Source organism: Scyliorhinus canicula, chromosome 16, assembly GCF_902713615.1.
Source record: "Scyliorhinus canicula chromosome 16, sScyCan1.1, whole genome shotgun sequence".
Taxonomy (NCBI): domain Eukaryota; kingdom Metazoa; phylum Chordata; class Chondrichthyes; order Carcharhiniformes; family Scyliorhinidae; genus Scyliorhinus; species Scyliorhinus canicula.
Window position 1 is genome coordinate 123,207,426 of NC_052161.1, and position 27,733 is coordinate 123,235,158.

A 27,733-nucleotide genomic window follows, 5' to 3' on the forward strand; every position below is an offset into this window, starting at 1 on the left:
GAATGATAGAGAACAGGGCTGTTGGAGGATTTGTCCCCATTGGTGGAACAGAGAAAGGGGTAAACAATCGATCAGAGACTGGAGGAGGGAGAAACTATAGGCAGGTAGGGTTGGAGAAGATTGCCACTTAAATCCATGAAAACATTGGAAGACAAGGTCAAGGATTTTGAAATCATATCACTGAAGAACAGGGTGTCAATGGAAGCTGACATAGGAGTGAAGAATATGACTTGGAATGCAGTGTTCTGGATGAGTTGTAGCTTGTTTAGTGTATGTATCCTTGTCTTTTCCCAGAACTAATTCAGTTTGAAAACTCCCACTCTCCAAAACCACAAGAATTCTCATTTTTTAAAAGGGCTGTTGTTGTCATGCTACTGGACTTTGAATGGGGGAGGATAAATCTCAAGAGGATCCAGTCCCACAGTGCAAAGGAGGGATGGCCAAGAAGTACTTATTATAATTAGGTTAATAAGACTGGGCTTTAAGAGTCTGCAGTTTGTCGGGGAAAGAAAGGATGGGAGAAGTTCTGTAGCTTTTCAACAAAAGTTCCACGGAGGCGGAAAAGCAGTCAAGAAAGAAAAGATCATGTTACACCGGTGTTGGGGAGGAGTTCTGGGCTTTGAAATTGCCTCATGGTTACTGGCAATACCTGGTGTAACACTAAAGTATAGAGCTATGGTCTCAGCTTGATTACTGGGCCGTCACCTCACTGCAAGGGGCCACTCCGCCACTGGGTTAGAGAGGGTGAAAAAATAAACTTGGGTTCTTGATTCTCAGAAGTTTCCTGATGTGACTATTTAGAAAGTGCACATTTGATTGTGGTGTTGCTGCTATCAAACAGTCTACCAACACTCACCTGTAAGGTTTCCTTGTGTCTTTTGTAGTCAAAAATATTTCCGAGAATCAGCAGTAGCAATAGTGTCAACTTCCTGCTGAATCCAGTGGTGATTTCTTGTATAATGTAGCATCCGAGTTGTTTGGCATGACTTAAACCTCTCAACTTTTGTGGCACGACCAGAATTCTCGTTACACTGGGACTTTCAGAATACTTCAGATTTCAATTTTAACAAAACATAATGTGCATCTGATTTGAATTATATGTGAAAACCCTGAGGTTTACCCATGTTGGATATTTAATTTCTCCTAATTTTCTAGCTGCCCTCCTTTCTTGGAGGTACTGACTGACACTGGGGTTTGGCTGAATGGGCAATAGGGCTGACAGCCTCTGATACATAAACAAAGAGATATTTCTTTGTGTGAGTATCAGCAGGCAGTTTAGTAACTGGGGAAAATTAGTGCTTCAATGCCTGATCAATTTAAGATGTGGAGATGCCGGCGTTGGACTGGGGTGAGCACAGTAAGAAGTCTTACAACACCAGGTTAAAGTCCAACAGGTTTGTTTCAAACACGAGCTTTCGGAGCACTGCTCCTTCCTCTCCATTCACCTGAGAAAGGAGCTGCGCTCCGAAGGTTCGTGTTTGAAACAAACCTGTTGGACTTTAACCTGGTCTTGTAAGACTTCTTACTGTGATCAATTTAAACCATTCTATTGTGATCCTGGCTGTAAAATTAAGGCATTATTGAGCTCTGATGTAACCCTCTCATCGACATCAACGTACAGTTTCCAGATGGCCAACAGAGAATGGTTTTTAAAAATCAGGTATTACAGTGTTAATTATCCCCAAGATTTGAGGATAAATTCATGGTAAGATCTTTAATTAGAATCCACATTCAAGGAAAGCCAGCAATTAACTGGACAGAATCTGCAAAATCTAATGATTCAGAGCAATGGGTAAACTCCAATGAGTGTGATGCACATGACAAAAGGCCAAAAGCTCGATCCCTGGTCTTTGTAGAGTGAGCTGCTTTGAGTTGTGACAGAGGTAGGTGTTACAATTGCCCTCAAAGTCCCAAGAACAGGGGGAGGAACAGTATCAGCCATTGCTCTTGTTCATAATCACTATCGATTGAGCCTCATTGAAGAGTATAGAAACATAGAAAATAGGAGCAGGTGGAGGCCATTCGGCCCTTCGAGCCTGCTCCGCCATTCATTATGATCCTGGCTGATCATCCAACTCATTAGCCTAATCCTGCTTTCCCCCCATATCCTTTGATTCCCTTTGCCCCCAGTGCTATATCTAACTACATTTTGAAAACATACTATGTTGTGGCCTCAGCTACATCCTGTGGTAATGAATTCCACAGGCCAACCAAACTCTGGGTGAAGAAATTTCTCCTCTCTCCTAAATGGTCTCACCCGCATTCTCAGACTATGACCTCTGGTTCTGGACACACCCATCATCAGGAACATCCTTCCTGCATCTACCTTGTCTAGTCCTGTTAGAATTTTACAGGTTTTTATGAGATCCCCCCCTCATTCTTTTGAACTCCAGCAATTACAATCCTAACTGATTCAATCTCTCCTCGTACGTCAATCCTGTCATCCCAGGAATCAGTCTGGTGAACCTTCGCTGCACTCCCTCTAGAGCAAGAACATCCATCCTCAGATAAGGAGACCAAAACTGCACATAATATTCCAGATGTGGTCTCACCAAGGCCCTGTATAATTGCAACAAGACATCCCTGCTCCTATATTCGAATCATCTCGCTATGAAGGCCAACATACCATTTGTTGGTACAGTTTGTTGAAGAGTATGAATGTGGCATTGTTTGGCAAGGACAAATCAAGCTGTAGACCAAAATGATATGTTTACACATGTCCTGTAAGTAAAGTCATTAACTTCTCTCCAACAGATGGTTAATGTTAAGTGATAAAATGGAGCAAAATTAACCTTTGAACTGAAAATAACAAGCTGAGGGCTGTGCCTGTTGTGCAACAATATTGGAAGTTCCATAAAATTTGTTCAGACAGCTATGCTCATTAATATTTGCACATAAAAAGGAAAATGATGGAACAAGAAATGACAAGTTTACCAGCAAATGACAAGGAGGGGGGGGGGGGGGGGGGGGGGGTGGGGGGGGGGGGGGGGGGGGGGGGGGGGGGATCAAATCCTAGTTCTAATAAAGAAAGATTGCTATTTATACTGTACTTCACATCTCTTAGAAATATCCCAAAGCATTTCACAATGAATTACATTATACAGTCAATGTTGTTACACAGCCATTTTCCAGACCGCAAAGCCAGATTTCAATTAAAGGACATACAGCCAGAATACTAGAACTCCCTGCACTTCAACTTTTGGATCATCTTCTGTTTCTTTACCTGTTAACCTGCAACTGTTGAAGAAAGCATTACAGATAAAATGTGTGAATTAATCAGGACAAAGCCAAAAACAAAAACCAACGTTCAGGAACATCAAACCAGAGGGAGACCTTTTCATCAACTATATAATCTTATTTCAGATGTACATGCATGAACCTTCATAAAAAGGCATTTCACATGTGGGTTGGGAAAGTTCACTTATTTCCCTTGAGTGACCGACTTTGACTTGGAAAATCCAGATTTTAAAGTTGGATGGTGAAGGAATATTGAATGGAAAGACTTTAATTGGCATCATCATAAGAGGTTGATCACTTTGGGCTGGATTCTTCGGCCTGGCCCGCCTCAAGATCGCCACAGTTGGGACGGGGACCATGTAAAGGTCTGTTGACCTCGGGCGGGAATTTCTGGTCGCCGGGTGGGTGCGGCCGAAGATTCCCGCCCTTTCCTAAATATATGCAAATAAAATCTTGACTGCTGCTTTTGTTTAAAGTATTGAATCTGAAAATCCAATTCTAGATTTACTGCAGTGCCATTTGAAAGTAACTTCCCCTTCCTGTCTGTTCTACACAGTCCCTATAAAACAACAGACTGTCCCATTGCAGTGTCCAGGGAATGCGTGGAACTTGAACAAATAGCTGCTTTTATAATAATTTTGAACTGTAGCCTGGGTCTGTTGGAGCCAGCAGCAATTGTAGCCCAACTGATGGACTTGTTAGACTCACAGTCAGGACTCCACTTTTGTCTCCACTTTTGACTCATTACTTGCTGCTAGCCTAACTGGCCAATAAAAACTCTGCGTCAGTGACGTCCTTGTTGAACTTTAAGCATGTCCCTTGTTCACATCGTGGCCTGGATTCTCCGAAATCCTGGCTAAATGTTGATGCCGGCGTAAACACCGGAGTGGTGCACGTTGGTGTCAACGAGCCTCCAGGCCCAGTAATTCACTGCTGTTCAGGGGGCTAGCACGGCGCCGGAGAGCTGCGCATTGCTCCGCCGCTGAAAGGTGGCCCTGCACGGTCGGCGTGGGTCACCTAACAAGCACGTCTTTCGGGACTTGTGGGAGGAAACCGGAGCACCCGGATGAAACCCATGCAGACGTGGGGAGAACGTGCAGATTCCGCACAGATAGTGACCCAAGTGGGAATCGAACCTGGTCCCTGGCACTGTAAAGCAACCGTGCTAACCACTGTGCTACCATGCCGCCCATGCTGGGAGAATGGAATGGAGTCCTTACAGGAAGCAGACTGTAAGGAAGTGTAGTCAAAAGCTGCAAGAATCAGTTGGGCTTACAATGAATATTTAATGATAGCCTGCCCGCAGAGACAGGGGAATGGAGTAAGGAAAGAACCAGAGGTAGAATAGGTAAAGGTCAAAGGAGGATAGCAACTGGAAGCAAAATTGACAAAAGTTCCTAATTCAGAGTGAGAGCAGGGACACACTCCGTCATCAGTCTACTGGAAAAGAGGCAAGGGAAAAGAGTCGGGAGTAGGACTGGTTCCACATATTCCACAAAGCACGTCATATAGCACTGAGCTGTTAGGTTTTCCGAGGCTGAACAGGCCACATCATTTTCATACATGCAAAATGTGACCAATTGTACAAGACATTTGGATTTGGGTTTATTGTCACATGTACCAAGGTACAGTGAAAAGTACTGCTTTGCGTACAGTCCAGACAGATCATTCCATACATGACCAACATAGGACATATGATAGATACACAATGTAAATACATAGACACACATCGGGTGAAGCATATGGAGTGTAGTACTTCTCAGTCGAGAGGATATGTGTAGTTGCTGAGGTTCATAAAGCTGAACAGGAAATTACTGCAGAAAACTGGTAAAATGTAATTCAAGACAATTAGAAATGAACAGTGAAAGCCAACAGAAATGTTTTCCAGGGTGCGAGATTCAGTGGAACTAAGTCTGCTTTGGGGAACGTTTGCCGGTGTTATTCTCAGTGACTGCAGCCTGGAGAATCACCACACTATTCATCGGCACTTTGCCCTTTTTTTGGCATCGGGGAGCTTCTTCGAGCTGTTCACAGATCGGGGCGCCATTTTGTTCGGCTGGTGAATCCGGCATCCAGGATTTTAAATGAGCCTGGCAGAGGGAGTCAGGTGACTGGTGATCAGCCCGGCACCCCGTGCGGAGACAGATTTGGGGCACTTGAGCGATTCTCTCGTTGCTCCCGGATCCATGTCAGGCACAATGGCTGAATTGCGCCCCCAGTATCTTTTATACTACAGCCATTCTCAGGAGTATGGACCATACTGTTTATCTGATTTCAGACAGCGAGATGCTCTGTCTGCCTTCTTGTGAGCTGAGTCAAAGTGTGTTTTAAAGGACACACAATTAAGTGCAGACCAGCGCAGCAAATTGGCTGCACAGGAACTACGTCAGCGTATCAGTCTGCTGCACCATAACATCACAATACAGGCATACCGTGAAGTAGTGGGGCGGGTTGGAGAATCGCCGAGGGTTGGGAAATTCCCACCATGCCGCTCCGATGCCGGGCCGCCAATTCTCCAGCGACCGGAGAATCGGCGCCAATCACGCCCGCCAGTCGGGGGCCGCTGAAATAGGCCCCTGCGGCGATTCTCCGCGGGCGATGGACCGAACTCCCGCCGGCGTGGTTCTAACCTGGTACCACCCGGCGGGAGCTCGGACCTGTGGGGGGGGGGGGGGGGGGGGATCTGACTCCGGGGGGGGGGGGCCTCCACGGGGTACAGGCCCGCGCTCGGGGTCATCATATCGGCAGGCAGCCGCGATCTGGAGGGGCCCACCAACTTCCGTGCAGCCCGCTGTAAAGTCTCCGACATCTTCCTCCGAGTCGGGACAGTGACCCGGGGCCGAAATCGGACCCAAGGCTCGAATCGAACCCGGGTCCTCGAAGCCATGAAGCAGCACTGCTAACCACTGCGCCACGGTGGGCCTTCATTGGAAATACACCCAGGCAATGCCAAAGCGTGGGAAAGCGGATACAAACCACCAAACACCTCATCAGCCCAACCTTTTAAGCACCACCTGCCCCACATGTGGCAGAGTCTGTAGATCCCCCGTTGCCAGCCACATCAGTCCCATGGAACTAAATGGGAAGCAAGTCATTCTGAGGGACTGCCACTGCTTAAGACAACTTTGATGACTTAACCAATCTCAGCTGGGTTAGTAATAGGGTGGCTGTTCCTCACGTGGAGGCACTTGGGGCCCACAATTACGGCAGCTCACCTGGGCTATGGAGGAGAAACAGGAATTCCTGAAAACCTGACTGACCACAATTGTAAATTTTGCACATGCGCATGGTGGGGGCCTTGTTGCAATGCAGTCTGACGAAACAGTTAAGAGCATTGGTTACAAATGACGAGTGGCCCCCTTGAGGGGAGCATGTGCGGGCATTTGGAGCAATTAAACCCGTGCTTCAGTGAGGAGCCTGCAGCTCCAGGAGAAAACCTGTAGCAAAGGACGAGGAGGGGGGGTAGAGACTTAAACCACATGAGTTGTTGCTTGTTAAGTGGTTGTACAATAGTGCTACACTCCCCCTTGCCCTTCCTTGCAATGGTATGATCTGTTGCTGTGGTTACTGGCTGAGGGAATTCAGTGCAATGTTTTTTTACTTTTGCGCACTGCTCAATTACTATGTGGTTAGAATTATGCTGCCATATATATCGAAAGCCAGCCTGGGGCCAAGTGTGCTTGCACACAAAACCCAGAGCACAGCACCACCAAGTGGTAAACTGTGGAATTGTTCCTGAGCTTTTTTTTGCTCACAGTTAAACTAAAGTGCTTTTTTGTTCAGACACTTTTTTATTACTTCAAAAAGTGAACTGGTCGATTCAGAAATTTATGCTACCAGATGTACTCTGATGCAAGTAAAACATTTTCTGTAGCTTGTTCGTATGTCCAAAATGTTAATTGGAAATCCATTAAAACGTACAGAATGGGAACATAGACATAAATAAAGCATTGTAAAGTTGCTGCTGGAACAGGACTGGGGCAAGAGGTGCTGATTGAAGCACGGGGTCCTACGCATTGATTCGAGCAAAACACTAGGTGGGGTACTGACCCATCTTTCTCTGTTGGTGTCACTTTGTCTTCTCTGTTTTGTAAACATGACGAGGTACCATGTGAAATAACATCACTTCTTAGTAGTTCAGCTGCCACATCAATGTGATGCTAAGGATTGTTCGATTGAACCTTTTGTAGGAATTTATTTTCTGACACCGTTTACTCTTTCATTTCCCCTTCCTATCTCCCTTGAAGCTCGAACCCTTTATTGATGTCTAGTCAGTATTTGGCAGGCTATTTTGCCCATGGTGGCAGGAAGAACAGCTCACTCCTCAGAAGGGGTACACAATGTAATGGGTTGGGCTCTTTCCATAACCCAGATGCAATGAGACTAATTATAATACACCTCTATCGCTGCCTGTGATCAGCTAACTCAGCAAAGACTAAAGATGGAGCCGAGAATCCTGTCTGCCAGGCTTAGTTACTCAACGGATAAACTTGCTGAGCGATTGAGATACCTCACATTACTAGCCTTTATTATTGATTGATGTTGTGGTGCATGCCTTTATCCTAATTTTATGGAAACTAATAGAGAAATAAAGGTCACAACAAACAGTGGGCAACTATGACATGCCCTTCATAACTTGTCATGCTGTCGATAAAGGCGACTGTTTGACTTGTTCTGTCTGATTAGGCTAGGCAGTGATTAGCGAAATGACATAGATGAAAATTAGATTTAACAGGGCTAAGTCTGTGTTGCCTTGGGAGCGAGGGATAAAGGAGTTTAATTGGAGTTCACGTCAGTCTCTAATGCTTGTCTGTCTAGGAGTGGCTTCACACCTGTTTCTTGGCAAAATGTTAGGGTTTGGTGTTTTGCTTGGTTGGTGCAAACTGAAATACTGCTGCACAGTCAGGCCACACAATTTGAAATTGGCCTCGAACAATTATTGTATTGTGCAAAAGCATTCTGACTGGAGCTGACTACTCTGTTCCCTGCTTCAACCAATCCATTGGGACAGGGATTTCTTCAGAGGTTTGTGGACCCTAAGGTGTTCTGTTCTGCACTCTCAGGACGAAAGAACTTGAAGTTGTAGCATATGGGCTTGAATGTAAATAACAAGGCAGGTTTATTGAATAACTCTGCAAGGGCTTAACCCTAGACTGAGGCAAAGCCCGCCAAGTAGCCAATGACATCATGAACTATACACGTGACTAGACTCTTAAAGTGACTACATAACAACAATCCCAAATATACATCATCCCTCCCCCCTTTACTTCGAAGATTACTTCTAATTAACTATAGCACTTTTACATAATCATCAAAACATGTATTCAAGGGCAGGCAATGAATCATTACACAGTAATAATACAATTAATAGGAAAGACAATCTGGTGAGCAACTATTCCGCACTGGTTGCCGGTGCACTTCAGAGATTTGGTTGTTTTTGACCTTGGAGGTACTCTCCGGCTCTTCAGAGGATGTTCCCACCCTGAAAGGCGTTCTTCTACAGAAGGAAGACTAGTAGCAGCAGCAGGGGATTCTTCGGCAATCTTGGTTTCTGCTGATTTACCAGACGTCGCAGTCACCCCATCTGGTAGTATTCATCCTGATGTGGTTCTGGCAAACATGGTACTGGCACATTGATGCATGTGGCTAACAATTGATCTGCACGTTGTCCCTCCCACTAGCTGATCTTCAGTTTGTACTGTGAAGGAGACATGGCCAGTTTGAGCCAATACAGTGGCAGGAACCACTTGCTCCCCTTGTCTAAACAAGCATCCTTTGGAATGACCCTTTTTCTGAAGATTTGTGACTGCTGATTGTATTCTACTATCCCAGAGGTCCCCTGCAGTACAAGTAGATCAAATCTATTTCTCAGCTTTCTCTTCAGTAGTAGTAAAGCTTGGAACTCTGAGAAGTTGTATGTTTAGTGTTGTGATACAGCACCAAGAAACAGAACTGATGTGATTCACCTTGAACTGAAAATACATTTACATTCAATTCCTTATCAGATTAATGTTCTGTGTCTTTGTTATTCATATTATTTTTCCCTTCCACACTGCAAGTTATTTTGGTGGAATTAATTTTGTTTTTCCCTTTAGGTGTGTCCCGTTTCTTTCTTTGGACATCCTTTCCCAGAGCAACTGATTTACTCCAGCAAGCTTGTGCTGTGTGACCAATTCTGCCACAATTTTTGCATTGATTATCTTTGCTCCAGCAATCAATCTGTGAATGGCCTGTTTTTGCACAGCGATGACTCGCCTGTTGCTGGGTTGACTTTCTTTTTTTAAATAAATTAAGAGTATCCAATTCATTTTTTCCAATAAAGGGGCAATTTAGTGTGGCCAATCCACCTACCCTGCACATCTTTGGGTTGTGGGCACGAAATCCACGCAAACACGGGGAGAATATGCAAACTCCACACGGACAGTGACCCAGAGCCGGGATCGAACCTGGGACCTCAGCGCCGTGAGGCAGCAGTGCTAACCCACTGCGCCACCGTGTTGCCCTCTGGGTTGCCTTTCTCTGGGTGGTGGCCATTTTATGGATCCTCGTGTCTGATCCAAGCTGAGAAGTCTCCTTAGTGGGAAGCTCCATCGAAAAGGCTATCTCCAAGGCTGATTTAAAACTTAAATTTCATTTAGTTAGCAATCTCCACTGTGTGGCCTCATTCCCTCGCCCACAAATGCAATCTCTAATTGCATCATCCAGAGAATCACCAAATTCATAACACTCCACGAGGTACCTTAGAATCGCAGCAAATTGTACTATATTCTCTCCTTGTTGATTTCTTATGTGAAACCTAAAACACTCTGCAATTATTTTTTTTTTTAAATAAATTTTATTTAGATTTTCACAAAATATCAAAAACAGAAAATATCAACAAGAAAACAGCATTAACAACAAAAACAAGAAAAAAACCCAAAAAAGAAGAAAAACCCCCAAAACCAAACCCCCCCCCAGTAATTACAAAAAGAATAGGTTAGCACCCGACATATTCTACAAACACATGTACACATTCCTCCCTTCCACCGAACCCCCCCCCCCCCCCCCCCCCCCCCCCCACCCCGGGTTGCTGCTGCTGCTGCTGGCCTATTTTCTTACCGTTCTGCCAGGAAGTCAAGGAAAGGCTGCCACCGTCTAAAAAACCACTCAGGGCAAATTTCACCCTCTCCAATTTAATAAACGCCGCCATGTCATTGATCCAGGCCTCCACACTTGGGGGCCTCGCATCCTTCCACTGAAGCAAAATCCTTCGCCCCCGAAGAACCTGCTCATCCTCGACCCGGTCATATGAGCCCGATGTAGCACCTTGAAATGTATGAGGCTAAGCCTCGCACAAGAAGAGGAGGAATTCACCCTTTCCAGGGCATCCGCCCACGTCCCCTCCTCAATCTCCTCACCCAACTCCTCTTCCCATTTACCCTTCAGCTCCTCCACCGAGGCCTCGTCTTACCTCCTGCATTAAGTGGTACACGTCCGAAATCCTCCCTCCTCCAACCCACACCCCCGAGAGCACCCTGTCCCATACCCCACGTAGGGGCAACAGAGGGAACCCCTCCACTTGCCACCTGGCAAACGCCCTAACCTGCATGTACCTAAACATGTTCCCCGGGGGGAGCCCAACCTTCCCCTCTAACTCACCCAAGCTCGCAAACCTCCCATCTACAAACAGGTCCCTCAACCTCCTAATACCTACCCTGTGCCAGCTAAGAAACCCGCCATCAATGCTCCTTGGAACAAACCGGTGGTTCCCCCGTATCGGGGACTCCGTCGAGCCCCCCACCGCCCCCCTATGCCATCTCCATTGCCCCCAAATTTTGAGGGTAGCCACCACCACCGGGCTCGTGGTATACCTCGTTGGCAACGGCGCCGTCACCAGCGCCTCCAGGCCCGTGTCCACACAGGACGCTATCTCCATCCTCTTCCATGCTGCCCCTGCCCCGTCCATTACCCACTTACGCACCATCGCTGCGTTGGCAGCCCAATAGTACCCACAGAGGTTGGGCAACGCCAGCACCCCCCTATCCCTGGTCCGCTCCAAAAACACCCTTCTCACCCTCGGAGTCCCATGCGCCCATACAAATCCCGTAATACTCCTGTTGACCCTCCTAAAAAAGGCCTTTGGGATAAGGATGGGGAGGCACTGGAACAGGAACAAAAACCTCGGGAGCACCGTTATCTTGACTGACTGCACCCTGCCCGCCAGCGACAGCTGCAACATGTCCCATCTTTTAAACTCCTCCTCCATTGTATCTGGGACTCGCCCAGTATTGCCTCATTAGTATGTTAACTGGTTTCTTTTCACAGTGCTGTCTGGTTTCTGCAACAGTCAAAACTGGTTTCTGCAATCGTCCCAATATACAATCGCCTTGCAAGCTGCTTGCTTTCCAACATGTCCATTTTCCCTGCATTCCTTGCAATCTTCCATTTTGTGTTGGGCAGTGGCCACCCCAGGTGGCTACAGTACTTAAATTCCTGCTGAGGAAAGAAAGATTTGAATTTATAAAGCACCTTGTAGTGTCTGACAGTGATGGTTGAAATGATTCACATCAAATAAATAGCCTTGAAGTGCTTTGCCTTGTTATCGAGGCAGACAGATCATACAACTGCAGGATCTCATGAGCAACAATAAATGTTCTTCATCTTTCTTGGGTGAAATTGGTTGAGGGAGGAATGTAGTCAGGGCAACAAACTCTTCAAAATAGTGCCATCGAATCATTAATTTTCATCTGAACTAAAGGAACAGATGGATGAAGGCCATGGTTTAACATTTGAACTGAAGGAGAGCATCTCTGACAGGACAATGTCCCTCACTGCTGCACAGGCATATTAGCCTAGATTGTGTGCACCAACCCACAACCTTCTGACTTGTGTTCACCTGAGCGTACTGTGTAATAACGCAGACAGAAAAAACTTTCCACTGGTTGGGGAGTGAAGAACTGCTATTTAAAGAGGGTCTGCTACCTTACTTGAGTGTTCTGTTCACTTTCAAAAAGCATCTTAATACTCAGCCCAATTGGTAAGGTGATGGGATTGGAGATGCTAAATTGTTCCTCTTCCCTTTCTACCAGCCAGTATCAGCCAGGCAGAGGAAGTTAAAATTGGGATCTGAGTGTCAGCAGGCCATTCAATTTGGGAGGGCATTACAACGAAGCCCATTATTTCCGTCTCCATTGGCGACACGCGCACACACTTACTGGCAGGAGTTACTGAGTAATAATCATTAGTAGCAAGAACCCTGGTTGACTTTCCATTCATAGCCCAGGAGTGCTGTGGCTAATTCTAGCCCAGTGGCTGGGATTAGCTAACTCAGCCACAGACTGGCGATGAAACATATACTCATCAATGAGGAAGCAGCCCTAAGACCAGATCGCTAACCACCAAGATACAAACAGTCAAATGCAGCACTGATGGCAGCTTAAAATATTACAGCGCATTGAGAGAGAGCAGATTGTGGGAAGGGGCCCAAGGCTTCATGCAGTACAGTTATGAATTTGCAACACATCCATTACACCCAGTCATTGTATCAATAATTCAAACACCTACATCTTCAGAAATGCTCTTACTCTTTGTGGAGTATTAAGTATTAAGTATCTTTTTGAATATAGAATGCAATGCCTAACTGAGTGATGAAAATGTCTTGATGTAGCAAAAAGCTACTTCGATACTGTACTGGTGCTTGTTCAACTTTGATTGTGGGAGATCATGGTCAGTAGCCAACTGCTGGTGTTTAGATTATAAAATCTAAAATCTTATTCCAACAACAAAATTGTACACCAACAAACACAGAATCTAAGATTCTGCCAGTCGGATAAGAGATCTGGATTTAGTAAAGGTAAACGCTTGATGGCTTCTCATGGGTGTGTGGGTCACTTAAATCTGATCTAAACACATTTGCAATTTAACAGCAACTGAAGAAACTGCTGCAACACTTGCTGTAAAATTGAACTGGTCGCCATTTCTAAAAAGTCCTTGCGTTTTAACAATTCATTTTGTTTATGTCAGAGTTGAGATGGCAGCTGACTGAGCATCGGTTCTGCTGCCTTAATTTGAACACAACTGAGTCCATGCCTAAAATGAAATGTTTTGTCAGAGACCTCCTCAGACTGTCAGAGCTGAGGATTGCAGATAATTGGAGTTGGACTCACTGCAGGAACTCTGCTTAACTTACAAACGTACTTGGCTGTATTCCATCTCTGACCCAACCCTTTTCAGTTCCTGTAAGAAAATGAAACTACACAGTTTCAACTCATCAAAGTTGAACACTTTCTTTTGGTGTTGAGCACTTTGTTTTTTAGTGTACTGATACTTTAAATGTTTAGGTATTACTGCAACTTGTGTGGCTACCGCAAGAAATAATTTCTTTTACTTCTGTAATGGTTGCCTAAGAGCTGGTATTGGCAATCAGGTTCCATGGGTACACAGTAGCCCCTCTTCATCTGTGACCCCAGGCAGTGAGTGTGGGAAAGCTGTTTCAGCAGAGGGAATATCAGAGCCATGTCTAATAAGTCCTCATTTAAATTGATATCTGTCATTGGAGATTAATCAAGAGTAGGAAATCTGCCTCATCTGCGTGATAACCAAATGAATGAATTGCTACCACGGATAGAAATAAATATATCTGACCTGATGTCCATTACAGGTTGCAGGGTGACCAAGGTTGGGACCTAAATATTGAAGAGTATTTACCATTTCAAAAAGATAGGAAACTAGGAAAAGGTGGTGGGGTAGCTTGGTTAATTAAGGATGTCATTCGTACAGAAGTGAGAGATGACCTATGGTTGAAATAACAAGGTGTGGAATCAGTTTGTGTGGAGATAAGAAATAGTAAGAGGTCACTTGTTGGAGTTGTCTTTAGGCTCCCCAACAATAATTACTCGGTGGGACGGGGTACGCAGGAAGAAATAAATAGGGTGTGTAAGAAAGGTACGGCAATAATCATTGGTGACTTTAATATATTCGTAGATTGTGGGAGTCGGATTGGGAAAAGGAGCCTTGAACATGGGTTTTAAAAAAATTTGTTGATGGGATGTCGGCGTCGCTGGCTGGGCCAGCATTTATTGCCCATCCTTGAGGGCATTTAAGTGTCAACCGCATTGCTGTGGGACTGGAGTCACATATAAGCCAGACCGGTAAGAATGACAGATTTCCTTTCCTAAAAGACATTAGTGTACCACCTGGGTTTTTACAACAATTGACAATGGTTTCATGGTCACCTTTAGACTTTATAATTCCAGATTTTTTTTAAAATTAAAATTTCACCATCTGCCAGTTCGTGGAGTGAATTTGGGACAGTTTCTTAGAGCAGTACATTCTAGAGCCAAGCAGGGAGCAGGTTATTGTGGACCTGGTAATGAGTATTGAGACAGGATTAATTAATAACCTCAGTAAAGGAGCCTCTAGGTGACAGTGATCTTAACATGATAGAATTTCATGCTCAGTTTGAAAGCAGAAGTGTGGTCTCAGACTAGTTAAAGCTGAATAAAGCTAATTATAAGGGTATGAGAACAAATCTAGCTAAAATGAACTGGGAAACAAGGCTAAAAGATAGGTCAGTAGAGGTGAAGTGGCAGACTTTGAAGGAGACATTGAATAACTCTGAGCAAAGATTGATTCCAGTGAGAAAGAAAGACTCTGGGAAGGATGTATAATCTATGGCTGAATAAGGAAGTTTGTTTGTTATTTACAGCACAGAAGGAGACCATTCAGCCCATCGTGTCTGCACAACTTCCAAAAGTGCTACCCAGTTAGTCCCAGCCCTATCTCTCCAACTCTCTAAATTAATCATTTTCAAATATGCATACAACTCTATTTTGAAACCTCCTTTGCAATCCACCTCCGCCACTCTCCCAGGCAGCGCATTCCAAATCCCAACAACTCTCTGAGTAAAGAAGTTTATCCTTATCTTACTCCTAGCTCTCGTGCTGACCATCTTGATATTGTGGCGCCTAGTCACTGACATACTAGTGGGAACAAAATATTCTTCTTTATCCTGTCAAAATTGTTCATAGTTTTGAACACCTCATGTCACCTCTTAACCTTCTCTGCTCCAAGGAGAACAAGCCCACTTTCTCCAAAATTTCCTTGTATCTAAAATTCCTCATTCTTGCTATCATTCTGGTAAATCATCTCTGTGTTCTCCAGGACTTTAACATCCTTCCCTAAATAAGGTGCCTAGCACTGAACACAACACTTCAAATGTAGACTGACCAATGATGTGCAGAGGTGTAGCATCAGTTCCTTGCTTTTATACTCAATGCTTCTATTTATAAACCCAAGGATGCTATAAGCGTTCTTTTTTAAAATAAATTTAGAGTACCCAATTATTTTTTTCCAATTAAGGGGCAATTTAGCGTGGCCAATCCACCTACACTGCACATCTTTGGGTTGTGGGAGTGAAACCCACGCAGACACGGGGAGAATGTGAAAACTCCACACGGACAGTGACCCAGGGCCGGGATTCAAACCCGGGTCCTCAGCGTCATAGGCAGCAATGCTAACCACTGTGCCACCGTGCTGCCCGCTATAAGCGTTCTTGTCAACTGTTTCAACTTGCCTTCAGAGAATTATGCACTTGAACCCCGAGGCCCCTCTGCTCCTGTACTCCCGTCAAAACTATACTATTAAGGTTATATTGTCTCCCAATGTTTCTTCTACCAAAATGCATTTCCTCACATTTTGCTGCACTAACGTTCATCTGCCAGGCGTCTGCCCATTTGGCCAACTTGTCACCGTCGCTCTGAAGTCACTCAGCGCCATCCTCACAATTTACTATTCTCCCCAGCTTAGTATCATCTGCAAATGTAGAGATCTTGCCCTCAACACCCACCTCTTAAATCATTTATATAAATCAAAAAAAGCAAGGGATCCCAACACCTTGCAACTCGTCTCCAGTCTGAAAAAATGCCCATCTCTACCTACCCCCTGTTTCCGAGCCAAATTCTAATTCATGCTGCTAAGGACCCATCAATCCCAAACATTTTTAATTTGCCACCCGTATGGCATCATATCAAATGCTTTCTGAAAGTCCGAATACAACATCCATGGTGCTACCCTCATCCACTGCCTGTGTCATCTTATCAAAGAATTCAATTACATTTGTCAGACATGACCTGCCCTTGACAAAGCCATGTTGACTGTCTAGTATTAATTTATTTTTCTCTAAGTGTACGGTTATCTCACCCTGTATTTTGACCTCCATCAGTTTTCCCACTCTTGATGTCAAGCTGACAGGTCTGTAGTTTCCTGGGTTATCCTTTGCCCTTTTGTTCAATAACAGCATCACATAAACAATCCTCCAGCCCCCTGGGACCAATCCTGTGTTCAGAGAGGCCTGGAAAATATCAGTAAATGGCTCTGCAATATGCTCTCTTACCTCTCTTATCGATCTAGGACTCATCCCATCCGGGCCTGGCAACTTCTCTACCTAGAGTGTTGACAGCCTTTTAGCACCTTTTCTTTATCGCTATCCTGCTCAGTTGCTCAACATCCACCTTTTCTGGGTCATTGTCACCATCTTTTAAAAATAAAATTTCCAATTAAGGGGCAATTTAGCATGGCCATCCACCTAACTTGCACATCTTTGGGTTGTGGGGATGAGACCCACGCAGACACGGGGAGAACGTGCAAACTCCATACAGACAGTGACCAGGGCCAGGATCGAACCCGGTCCCTCGGCACCGTGATGAAGCAGTGCTAACCACTGTGCTACCCTGTCACCATCTCCTTCACGATAGTATCAAATTGAAAGAAACACTGTACAAATCTGTATAGATTAGTAGCAGGTAAGAAAGTTGGTCAATTTTTAAAGAACCTGCAAAGAATGACTAAAAGTATAACAAAGAAGGAGAAAGAAGAGTATGACAGAAAGCTAGCTAGTAATATAAAAGCAGATGGTGAGAGTTTCTACAACTATTTAAACAGGAAAAGAGTAACTAAAGCTAGTTTTGGTCCTCTAGAGAGAGAATCCGGGGAATTGATAACGGAAAACAAGGAAAGGACAGAAGCTTTGAACTGATATTTTGTGTCTGTCTTCACTGGAGAAGACTGAGAAAACGTCCCAAAGATACTTAAAAATCAAGAGGTGAACAGGTGGGATGTTTTCAAATGATCACTAGGGAAATGTGCTGGCAAAGCTATGAGACTTAGTTTGATAAGTCCCTAGGACCAAATGACCTGTATCCTAGGAACTAAAAAGAAGTGGCGTCGGAGAAAGTAGATGCCTTGGTTATAATGTCATGTGAGAGTGCCTTTAAGAATTGGATGTTTAAGAAATGTACCTTTAAGAAATGAAGCTGATCATATTTCTGAAGTGATGTCACGGGGGGAGCTGAGCTCACTTCTGCTTTTTGGGAGTTTTAGTTTCAGTTTGAGACAGCAGCTTGGGTGTGACTGTGTTTTTGGATGTGAGCTGCATGAAGAAAAAGCAAGGTGCTGGAGCTGAAGTCAACCAAACTGATATATCTCTGCCATCCAACAGAAAATATATGTTAACTTTAGCCTGGTGTGTTACTGATTTTGTGAAGGTGAAGTCTTTTGGATGTGTAAAGGAACAGTTTGCAGGATTGGGTAGTGTTGTATTATTTTCGGGGTTATCTTTGAAGTAAGGGGTGTTAAGAGATTCAATGTTTATTTAAAAGGTTAATTTGAGTTCATGGAATAAACATTGTTTTGTTTTAAAAACCACGTGTCCATAATTGTAATACTACGCCTGGGGAACAAGCCGTGTGCTTCAAAAGCAACCATCCATTAAAGGTGGGGGTTGGTTGAACTCCATGATACATTTTGGGGTTCTGAATACACCTCTCCCATAACAATAATCTTCCAAATTCCTTAGAAACTGGAAGGGTCCCAGTCGATTGAAAAAAGTCAGCCTAACTTCTGACAGGGGGAAATTGCTGGAAAACATTATTGGGGAGGTCATAGCAAGATACTTTGAAAATCATAATTTGATCAGGCAGAGTCAACATGGGTTTGTGAAAGGGAAATCATGTTTAATTTATTAGAGTTTTTTGAACAAGTAACAAGCAAGGTTGTTAAATGGGAACGTATGGATGTGGTGTACTTGGATTTCCAGAAAGCATTTGATAAAGTACCACATCAAAGGTTACTGCACAGAATAACATTACATGGTGTAACGGGTAACATATCGGCATGGATAAATGCTAAAGCTAACATGGTGCAGAGATTAGGGATAATTAGGTCTTTTTCAGGTTGGCAATCTGTGACAAGTGGAGTGCCACTGGGATCAGTGCTGCGGCCTCAACTATTTACAATCTACATCAATGATTTGGATGATGGAGCGAAATGTGTGGTAGCTAGATTTGCCGATGACACCAAGATAAGGAGGAAAGTAAATTGTCCAGAGGAGGTGTAGAATTTGCAAATGAGTCAGCAACAATTTGGCAGATGGAGCATAATGTGGAAAAATGTTCACTTGTTTACTTTGACAGGAAGAATAGAAAAGCAGGATATTATTTAATTGGAATGGGCTGGCAGGACTAAGTGATACAGAGGGATCTAGGTGTCCTGGTACACAAATCTCAAAACGTTAGTGTATGGATACAGCAAGTGATTAGAAGCGAATAGAATGTTGTCATTTATTGCAAGGGGAATGTAATATAATAGTAGGGATGTTTTACTGCAGCTGTACAGGACCTGTGTGAGACCACATCTGGAGTTTTGGTTTCCTTATTTGAAAAAGGATATCATTGCATTAGAAGCCATTCAGAGAAGGTTCACTCAACTTTTCCTGGGATTGAAGGGCTGAACTTCTAAAGGGAGGTTGGACAGGTTGGACCTATACCCATTAGAGTTTAAAAGAATAAGAGGTGATCTAATTGGAATCTATACGATCTTGAGGGAACTGGAGAGATTATAATGCAGTTTAAGAGGTGTATCCATTTAAGACAGACATAAGGAGAAATATTTTCTCTCAATAAGTCATGAGAAAGTGGAATTCTCATCCCCAGAAGGCTGTGGGGTCTGGGTCATTGAATTTATTCAAGATAGAGATATAAAGATTTTTGAAAGACAAGGGAGTCTAGGGTTATCGGAGGCAGGTGGCAAAGTGGAGTTGATACACCACCAGATCAGCCGTGATCTTATTGAATGGTAAAGCAGCTTGAAGGGCTGAATGACCTACTCTTACTCCTAAGTCCTATGTTCTTATTTATGTTCCTATCTCTGGTTTCGGATTGCTGTTTCCAGTTGCTGTACCTCCAATTATTCTTACCCAGACTATGGACTTTACCCGCCTATTGCAGACTGTGCACTGTGGTATCACATCAGGCGGTGCATTAAACCACAAATCCATTCAAAAGTCTGTCTTCATTTCTAGAGTTTTTTTTAGTTTTTTCCATGGGCTTCCACAAGTCATGCATGAAGCTATCCAAAATATATGTGTTTACTCTGATTCCATTCTATTCCGTGTGGTCGTGTCTGCAAAGTCAGCCTCTATACACAAATCAGGGAAACAGTGGGAGACAGTAGCAACAATCGACAGGGATGTGAGGTACCACAGTGCAGATATGTATGTGTGTAGTGGTGGGGTGTCACGCATGCATGTTCAGATTGTTAGCTAGATTCCTGACTGTGTGATGTTAACTTTCTGGCTGAATAGGTTTCCATGACAACCCTGAAGTCAGCACAGAGAGTAACCTTGACCAGAGTACACAGCACAACATGGTACGGTTCAAACTCTGCCCCAACATACAGCATCTAATAACCTTACCTTGCATGCGTTTTAAGACTGGGCTGTCAGTTCTCTAATTTATTAGCTTCAGTTTAGAGCACAAAGAACAAAGAAAAGTACAGCACAGGAGCAGGCCCGTCGGCCCTCCAAGCTGCGCCGACCATTTAAGGTCGTAGAACTTCGATGCTTTTAAAAATAAATTTAAAGTGCCCAATTCCTTTCTTTCCCCAATTAAGAGGCAATTTAATGTGGCCTATCCACCTACTCTGCACATCTTTGGGTTGTGGGGGTGAGACCCACGCAGACACGGGGAGAATGTGCAAATTCCATACGGACAGTGACCTGAGGCAGGGATTGAACACGTGTCCTCGGTGCCGTGAGGCAGCAGCACTAACCACTGCGCCACCGTGCCACCCAGAACTTAGATGCTTTTATAACTTTTATGGTGCTATCCATTCAAAAGTCAAAACCAGTGTCCTTTTACTGTCACCGTATGTTAGTGGAAGAGGCTGACTGTCCTCACCTTCTGCACAGAAATCAAGGATTACTGCCAATGTTTCTTGACTGGTTGATATTTTGTTTTGCAAATTAAAGTTTGAAACTACTTAACACCTGTTATTTTGTTCAGCCAATGTCCAACACTGCAGAGTGAAACAAATAGTACCAGGAAACAATCATCATGGGAAGATGCCAGCAAGAGACAATGCTACCTGCCATGCAGAAAAGAGATTGCTGTTGGGTGCTCCCTAAAACAAAGAAAAAATACTATTCTGCAGTGCATGTCATGATCCCAGGACACCGTAAAGCATCTAAATTGTAGTCAGTGTTGTAATGTAAGAAACGTGGTAGCCAATTTTCATGTGGGCAGGTTCCACAACCAGCATTGAGATAATGACTAGACGGACAAATATTGGGCCAGGCTCTTTGTTAAACTCCTAAGAGCAGGAGGTGAAAGAGGAGAACAAAAGTCAATCTTTACTCAGTTTTAGATTTTTCCACTAAATGGAACATTACAAATGTATAACTCCTAACTCTACAACCCGCCACCTGTGTCAATAAGTGTTTCTTTTTATGTGCTTTTTATGTAATCATCCAATGAATACCCTCCATCTACATATCCTTAACCTTAATTTATACAATTTATGCCTTTTACATCTTCCTGAAAAGGCATATGGGACCTTGGCTTATCGTTTCAACTAAACATGGTACCTCCAACAGTTGTAACATGCATTCATTACTGAACCTGAACTTTCTCACTCAGGTCTCTGGAGTAGAGCTTGAACGCACAACTTTGTGATTCTGATGACGCTGCAGCAGTGCTCCAGGAGTGGGTGCCAACCCATGGAACTAGAGAGGAGGAATTGAATGTTAATCCTGGTCACTCTCCAATGTCCCCTGCTAGAATGGTTACAACTGTGGACCTCTTTAGGTTCAGCTGTGATGTTTCAAAGGAAAATAGCTTAGTAAGACCTACACACGTGTGATATGGTCATCTGAATGAGGTACATTGAACAGTACTCCAGCAAGAGTTGGTTCCTTCAGAAGGATTATAACACTAACTTATATTTATTTAGTCTTTCAATTGAACAAACATCATGGGAGGGATTCTCTCAGCCCGGGGCTGGGCTGGAGAATCCCCGCGACCGGTGCGAATCGCGCCACGCCGCCCCGATGCCGGCACGCGATTCTCCACAGAGCGGAGAATCGGCACCATTGGCGCCAGTGTGGTTGATGCCCCAACAACCCAAAGATGTGCAGAGTAATTGCCCCTTAATTGGAAAAATGAATTGGGTACTCTAAAATGTATTTTTTAAAAGTTCTGCCTTCTAGAGTGATTTTCCAAAACATCCCTTAATACCTTGTTGTCACCGGCCACCCATCTCATCTTCCAGGGAGATGATCTACTCACTTTGCCTTGAAAGGTCCACCTCCACCTCCTTTATCTCCGTATCCTGCGCCTTTACCACTTCATCCATTTTGCCAAGGGCGCTTGAATAATATTCTCTCGTGATCCTCAGAGTTCTCCGGTCGCATTTTCCTAAGTTCCCCCGCCAGAATACCGATAAGCATCTCCGCGGTTAGTGGAGTAGCCACCAACGCTGCAGAAGACTCACCATCTTTTTAACAAACAAAGCTCTCAAAATCACCGAGTCTGACGTTGTGTCCTTGTTTTTCATCTGCCTATTTTTGCCTTTATTGGACATTCCTTTAATATGGGATTCTCAACCCATCAAACTGACCAAATTGTACCCCAAATCTCCTCCGAAAAACAGGCGAAAAGGGCTTATATTAAAGTTCTCTGGCGGGGCCATCTCATGTGCGACTGCTCTCTACATGTCACCACCGGAAGTTTCAGTTCATTAGTGATGAGGGTCATCCACGAAAGACCGTAGCAAAGGACATCCGTTCAGCAGCCGCAGAATGCTTCAGAGGAGAGGTACAATGTGGCTTATTCTTTAACATGCTCCATGATTGAGCAGACCATTGGTGTGTTCAAGATCAGGATCAAATGTCTGGACTGCCCAGTACTCTTCAGTACTCTCTCCAGAGTTCGTCCCACGTCACCATGGTTTTCTGGGCTCTATACAACCTGACACTCCAAAGGGAGGTGAGTTGCCAGATGGAGAGATTGAGGAGCTGCATGTCTTCACCAATGAGACAGATGCTGAAAGCGATGTCATCAAAGAGGGTGACAAAGATAACACTCTGCAGAAAGAGACCACTGCACAGGCCAGACATGGCCCATGAAACCTGTATAGTGACAAAGTGATGTGATGAAGAAGACTGGCTCAAACGAGGCCATGTCACCAGTACCTTTGATGCAGTGTAGACATTCACACCTCCTTTGTTGTACTCAACATCTCAATGAAGGACATCACTCTTAGAATGAGTAGTCACAATCTTGTGTAACGAATGCGCTCATCTGTGGAATGCTAGGCAGCCTTTGGAGCATGTGGTCATGCCCTTTTGTGTCCAAAGATTAGGTGGGGTTACGAGGGCGTGGACCTAGATAGGATGCGCTTTCAGAGAATCGGTGCAGACTTGATGGGCCAAATGGCCTTCTACTGCACTGTAGGGATTTTGCTAGCAGTGTGTGAGATCGCTGTGGACTGTAACTCTTTGGATGCCTGATGGCATGAGTGTGAATTTGAAGTGAAGAGAATGTTGACTTACCTTGCCGGATCACATTAAATCATTCATGCTGTCTTCCATTGCACATGGTCTTTGTCTGGGTTCCTCAGGCGCTGACCACTCTAACCCTAACCCTACCTTCATCCAAGCTGGTGATGTGTGTTTGGTGGGCCCCCGGCTTCCATCCTGAGGGTGGAAGACCTCCCACTGGTCCTGAACACCCTGGAGGAGTCTCTTCTGGCACTTGTTCGTAGAATCATAGAATTTACAGTGCAGAAGGAGGCTATTTGGTCCATCAAGTCTGCACCTTGGAAAGAGCACCCAACTCAAGCCCACGTCTCCACCCTATCCCCATAACCCAGTGACCCCTCTTAACCTTTTTGGACACTAAGGGCAATTTAGCATAGCCAATCCACCTAACCTGCACATCTTTGGACTGTGGGAGGAAACCGGAGCACCCGGAGGAAACCCATGCAGACATGAGGAGAACGTGCAGACTGCACAGACAGTAAGCCAAGCTGGGAATCGAACCTGGGACCCTGGAACAGTGAAGCAACTATGCTAACCACTGTGCTACCGCGCTGCCCTTTTAGCCGTGTTGCTAAATTTGGGGCAGAGGGCTTGATTTTTCTGGGGGCCATTCACTCACCCCAACAAGGCCTGGGCTATGGAAAGTAATTATGCTATTTAAATATGGTGCCTGGTCCTTCAACCCCTTGAGGTAAGAGTGGGCTGGACGAATCCCAGGCCACCCCGTTACAAGATTTGATAAGTTGCTCATTTATGCATAAATAATAAGCTGAAAAGTGAACCGCCCTGCCACCCAGCGGGAATCACACCAACAGTTCCACCCACACCGCACTTAATCTCCAGCTGCCCTATGTACAGGGAAGAATAAAACAAATATTTATTTATTTAAAAAAAAATTTAGAGTACCCAATTCATTTTTTCCAATTAAAGGGCAATTTAGCGTGTTCAATCCACCTACCCTGCACATCTTTGGGTTGTGGGGGCGAAACCCACGCAAATACGGGGAGAATGTGCAAACTCCACACGGATAGCGACCCAGAGCCAGGATCGAACCTGGGACCTCGGCGCCGTGAGACTGCAGTGACTGCGCCACCGTGCTGCCCTAAGAATAAAACAAATATAGTGAAATAAATAAACCAAATTAATAACGTGAATTCTATGAAGTACAATTTGCTAATTTAGCCCTTGTTAAATGGGGCAGCCAACTTGCTAGTTTGACTGGTTATCAGTGTTTGGCTGTTTAATCCAACTTGCATTGTGACTTTGTTCAATTACACAGCTCAGCAAATGCATTTGAAGAACTGCCAGTATCGGTGACTATGTACATGTTGCAACTTGCTTGGAGCCTTTAACAGAACCAAATTATTGACCGTTAAACCAGAAGACTGAGAACGGAAACCTCCAGTTCCTCTTTAGAAACTGAGAAATGGGTTAAAAACAATATTGCTCTTTCTCTTCTTAAAAAGGCAGTGCACTGGCTAGCAGCTACTTTAAAATCATTTGGAAGTGATGGTAAGTTTCAGATGAGACGGAGCGGCATGGTGTGACTACTTGGGTCTTACCCTCACAACCCAAAGTTGTGCAGGGTAGGTGGATTGGCCAGGCTAAATTGCCTCTAAATTGCTAAATTGTCTCACGGCGCTGAGGCCCCAGAAATTTTTAATTTAAAAAAAGTTTTGGATGAGGAGATTGCAGTTCCTGCCTATTCGACTGGGTACAGAGCTGTAGACTTTGGACTAATTCTCGGTTTTAGAAGTTTAGTTATAAGCTGTTTAATTAAAGCACTGACTGACATACCAAAGCTATGAATACAATTAAGCAGTCAGTGCAATCTGCACCAATCATAGTTCCAAGAAATGGTCATTGACATTAATATAACTTTTGGGACCTATGCTGTCTTCCTCACTGAGACCTCCTGAACCAAGTGAGTTCCCATTCTTGGTGATTACACCCGATACTTAAACTCCTTTTGACTCCTTCCTTTCTTTCCCAAGTTCTGGGCTCTCCCATTCTCGTTCAGTCTCACTTTCCATACACATTTTCCCTCATTAATTCAGTCTTGAACTCTGAACTCTGAACTCCAAATCCTCTGTTCCTCCACCCATTATAATACATTATCCTCCACAGCTTTAGTTTCTTTTTTTAATATAAATTTAAAGTACCCAGTTTTTTTTCCCAATTAAGGGGCAATTTAGTATGGCCAATCCACCTACCCTGCACACCTTTGGGTTGTGTGGGTGAGACCCACGCAGACACGGAGAGAATGTGCAAACTCCACACGGACACTGACCCAGGGCCGGGATCGAACCCAAGTCCTTGGAGCCATGAGGCAGCAGTGTTAACCACTGCGCCACCGTGCCCCACCCCACCCCCCACAGTTTTAACTGTTACCATGCCTCTGTCTTAATGTAATTGTTTCTATATTTACTCACCCCTGCTGTTCAGTTCCTTGTCTATGACTAATCATCTCTTCAAACATCTTTGCTTCATGCTGTTCACCATTATCTCCAATTCCAAATTCAAGCATCTTATGTATTTCTTTGTTTCTGTGATTTAGACAATCCATACAACTGCCTCTGTCACTTCATAACCTTTCTCTTTTGCTTTGCTGTCAACGTCCCCAGCAGGAATCACACAATTGTGACGAAGGAAGATAAAATGAGGGAGAAAGAACAGGTAAATAGTGAGCTAAAAATGGTTTTAATCAGATGAGTTAAATTTACCAGTTACTTAGGACATTATCTTCTATTAGCTGCAGCTCCCCAGCCAAATCCATTTTTGTTATGAATGTTATTGACAATGTACTAATGGAATAATGCATTTTACATTCCTGCAGTGAGAAGTGTAGTTTGATTATCTAATCCCCTGGGGAAGGCTGGTGTATGCTTCCTGTGGTGCTGATTACTGTCCTTCTTGCCTTGCAGATAAGCACTTAGTTTTGCTGGGAAATGCTTCAGTCATTGCCAGAATGATAAGGGCCTTTGTATTTTTCTCCAGGACCATAAATTTAGTTAAAAAGTCAGTCCCATCAACATGCCCGCACAGATAACTTAGATTCAAAAGCTGAAACATTACATATTTTCAATGGAAAAATATGTTCTCTGCTCTTCCTTTCGAACACCTTGAATCTTGCTAAATTGTTGCACAGGCACTATATGCCTTGCATTACCTTATTCAAATTAACATTTTGATAACTAAGCCTGGACAGCAGGCTATTCAATTGCATAGGGCATCACAGCAAGACAAGTCTGATTCTATCCTCATTTAACATCCAGAGACTTGTATTTTCTTGCATTGGTCACTGGATACCACTGAAAAACAAGAACCGTGTAACCCCTCCCATTCCTGCTGTATTCCTACAGCAATTAGCTGAATAGACACTGACCAATGATCAAAAGAATGCTATACCAGAGGGTGTCTTTCTATTTAAAAAGAATAGTTTTTGGAACTCTCAAGTGGGATGTGATTCAGAAGGTGGATCATTGTGTCATTTTGGCTTCAGATATTTGTCCATATGATGTGGGACATGTTTTAAAAGATGTTTGATGTTTAATTTGGATTGGAAAGAAGCTGAACTGCCGACATGGAGATGTTCAGTGACTTGTCGATGTTGGTAGGTGATTTGCCCAGTGTGGAATGAACCACATAGAGGTGGAAATTCCCAGGCTTAACATGGTCTGTGAAGTTAGCTGACCTCAATTGAGGCAGTATTTGGATGTACAATTAGCCTCAGTGCCCTTGAATCAAGGATGGGCAGGGATGTTGCATCAAGCGCCCCTCGCTGGAATGTCACTTGCGGATGCTGTGTATCTGCAAGTCAAAACTTGACTACAATTCCCTTCATGATGGAAAATTTTGCTGACAGTGTTTAGCTCACAAAGAATGGTATCAGAGATTTTCCAGTACCTTCAAGTCAATAAAAGACGAAGAAAACTGCTTTAAATTTAACTTTGATCAACTTTTAAGTTAAATGTAGTCGAAAAGCATTTTTAGATTATGGTTGCTGTGAAACATTGATTACTCTGTTAACAGGATATGTGCAGCAACCTAGAAAAATGTAAATTCATACACAAAAAGAACATTCAGTTACTGTGCCAGATGTACTCTACACTGCTGTTGTCACCTTTAATGCAAACTGTTTGTAAACAGCAATTTCTGACTTGCAAAGTAGAAATTCCTGGCAATGTCATGCCTCCTTGCCTTCTGATGCTAGTTCAGAGCTGGCTCCAATTTTAGTAATTTAAAACAGACTTATAAACACAATCAGATTTGAATTCCCAGTCAGTTAGTGCCCTGAGGAAACCCACAGCACATGCAGCAAGCTGATAGTACAATGCTGTTTTGCACATGAGGAGGGGGAGGGGAGAAGAGGAGGATGGGGTAGACGTGAGTATCAATGCTGAGATACCACATTTTGCACTGAGGATCTATTTAACCTGAACTGAATTTGATCTTGCAATTTAAGCACGCTTAAAAGCAAGATGTGTGGAGGACTCTGCACCTCAGTGCAATAGATTGGATTAATTTCTCTCCTATGTGGTCCAGTAATCTAGGAGAGTACCTGTGTTCCTTTGAGCTCAAGCATTGTCCAGAATTTCACATTTCCTGGTGTCTCTGAGCTCTGCATTCTACTTGTGTTTAATA

At 44.0% G+C, this 27,733-nt stretch overlaps 1 protein-coding gene across 8 annotated transcripts in view; it reads left to right on the forward strand.

The window, feature by feature from the left end:
- Positions 1 to 27,733, forward strand: part of zgc:154075 (uncharacterized protein LOC556929 homolog) — a 332,990-nt gene that overhangs the window by 258,671 nt on the left and 46,586 nt on the right. Inside the window, exon 14 of one of the 8 annotated variants that reach the window (XM_038773635.1) lies at positions 20,556 to 21,419. The exons of the other annotated variants lie outside the window; for them this stretch is intronic. Within the exon in view, the coding sequence (XP_038629563.1) occupies positions 20,556 to 20,579 (24 nt within the window). The 3' untranslated portion in view covers positions 20,580 to 21,419. Of the gene's footprint in view, positions 1 to 20,555; positions 21,420 to 27,733 lie in introns of those variants that run through there. 8 annotated transcript variants of the gene reach the window in all.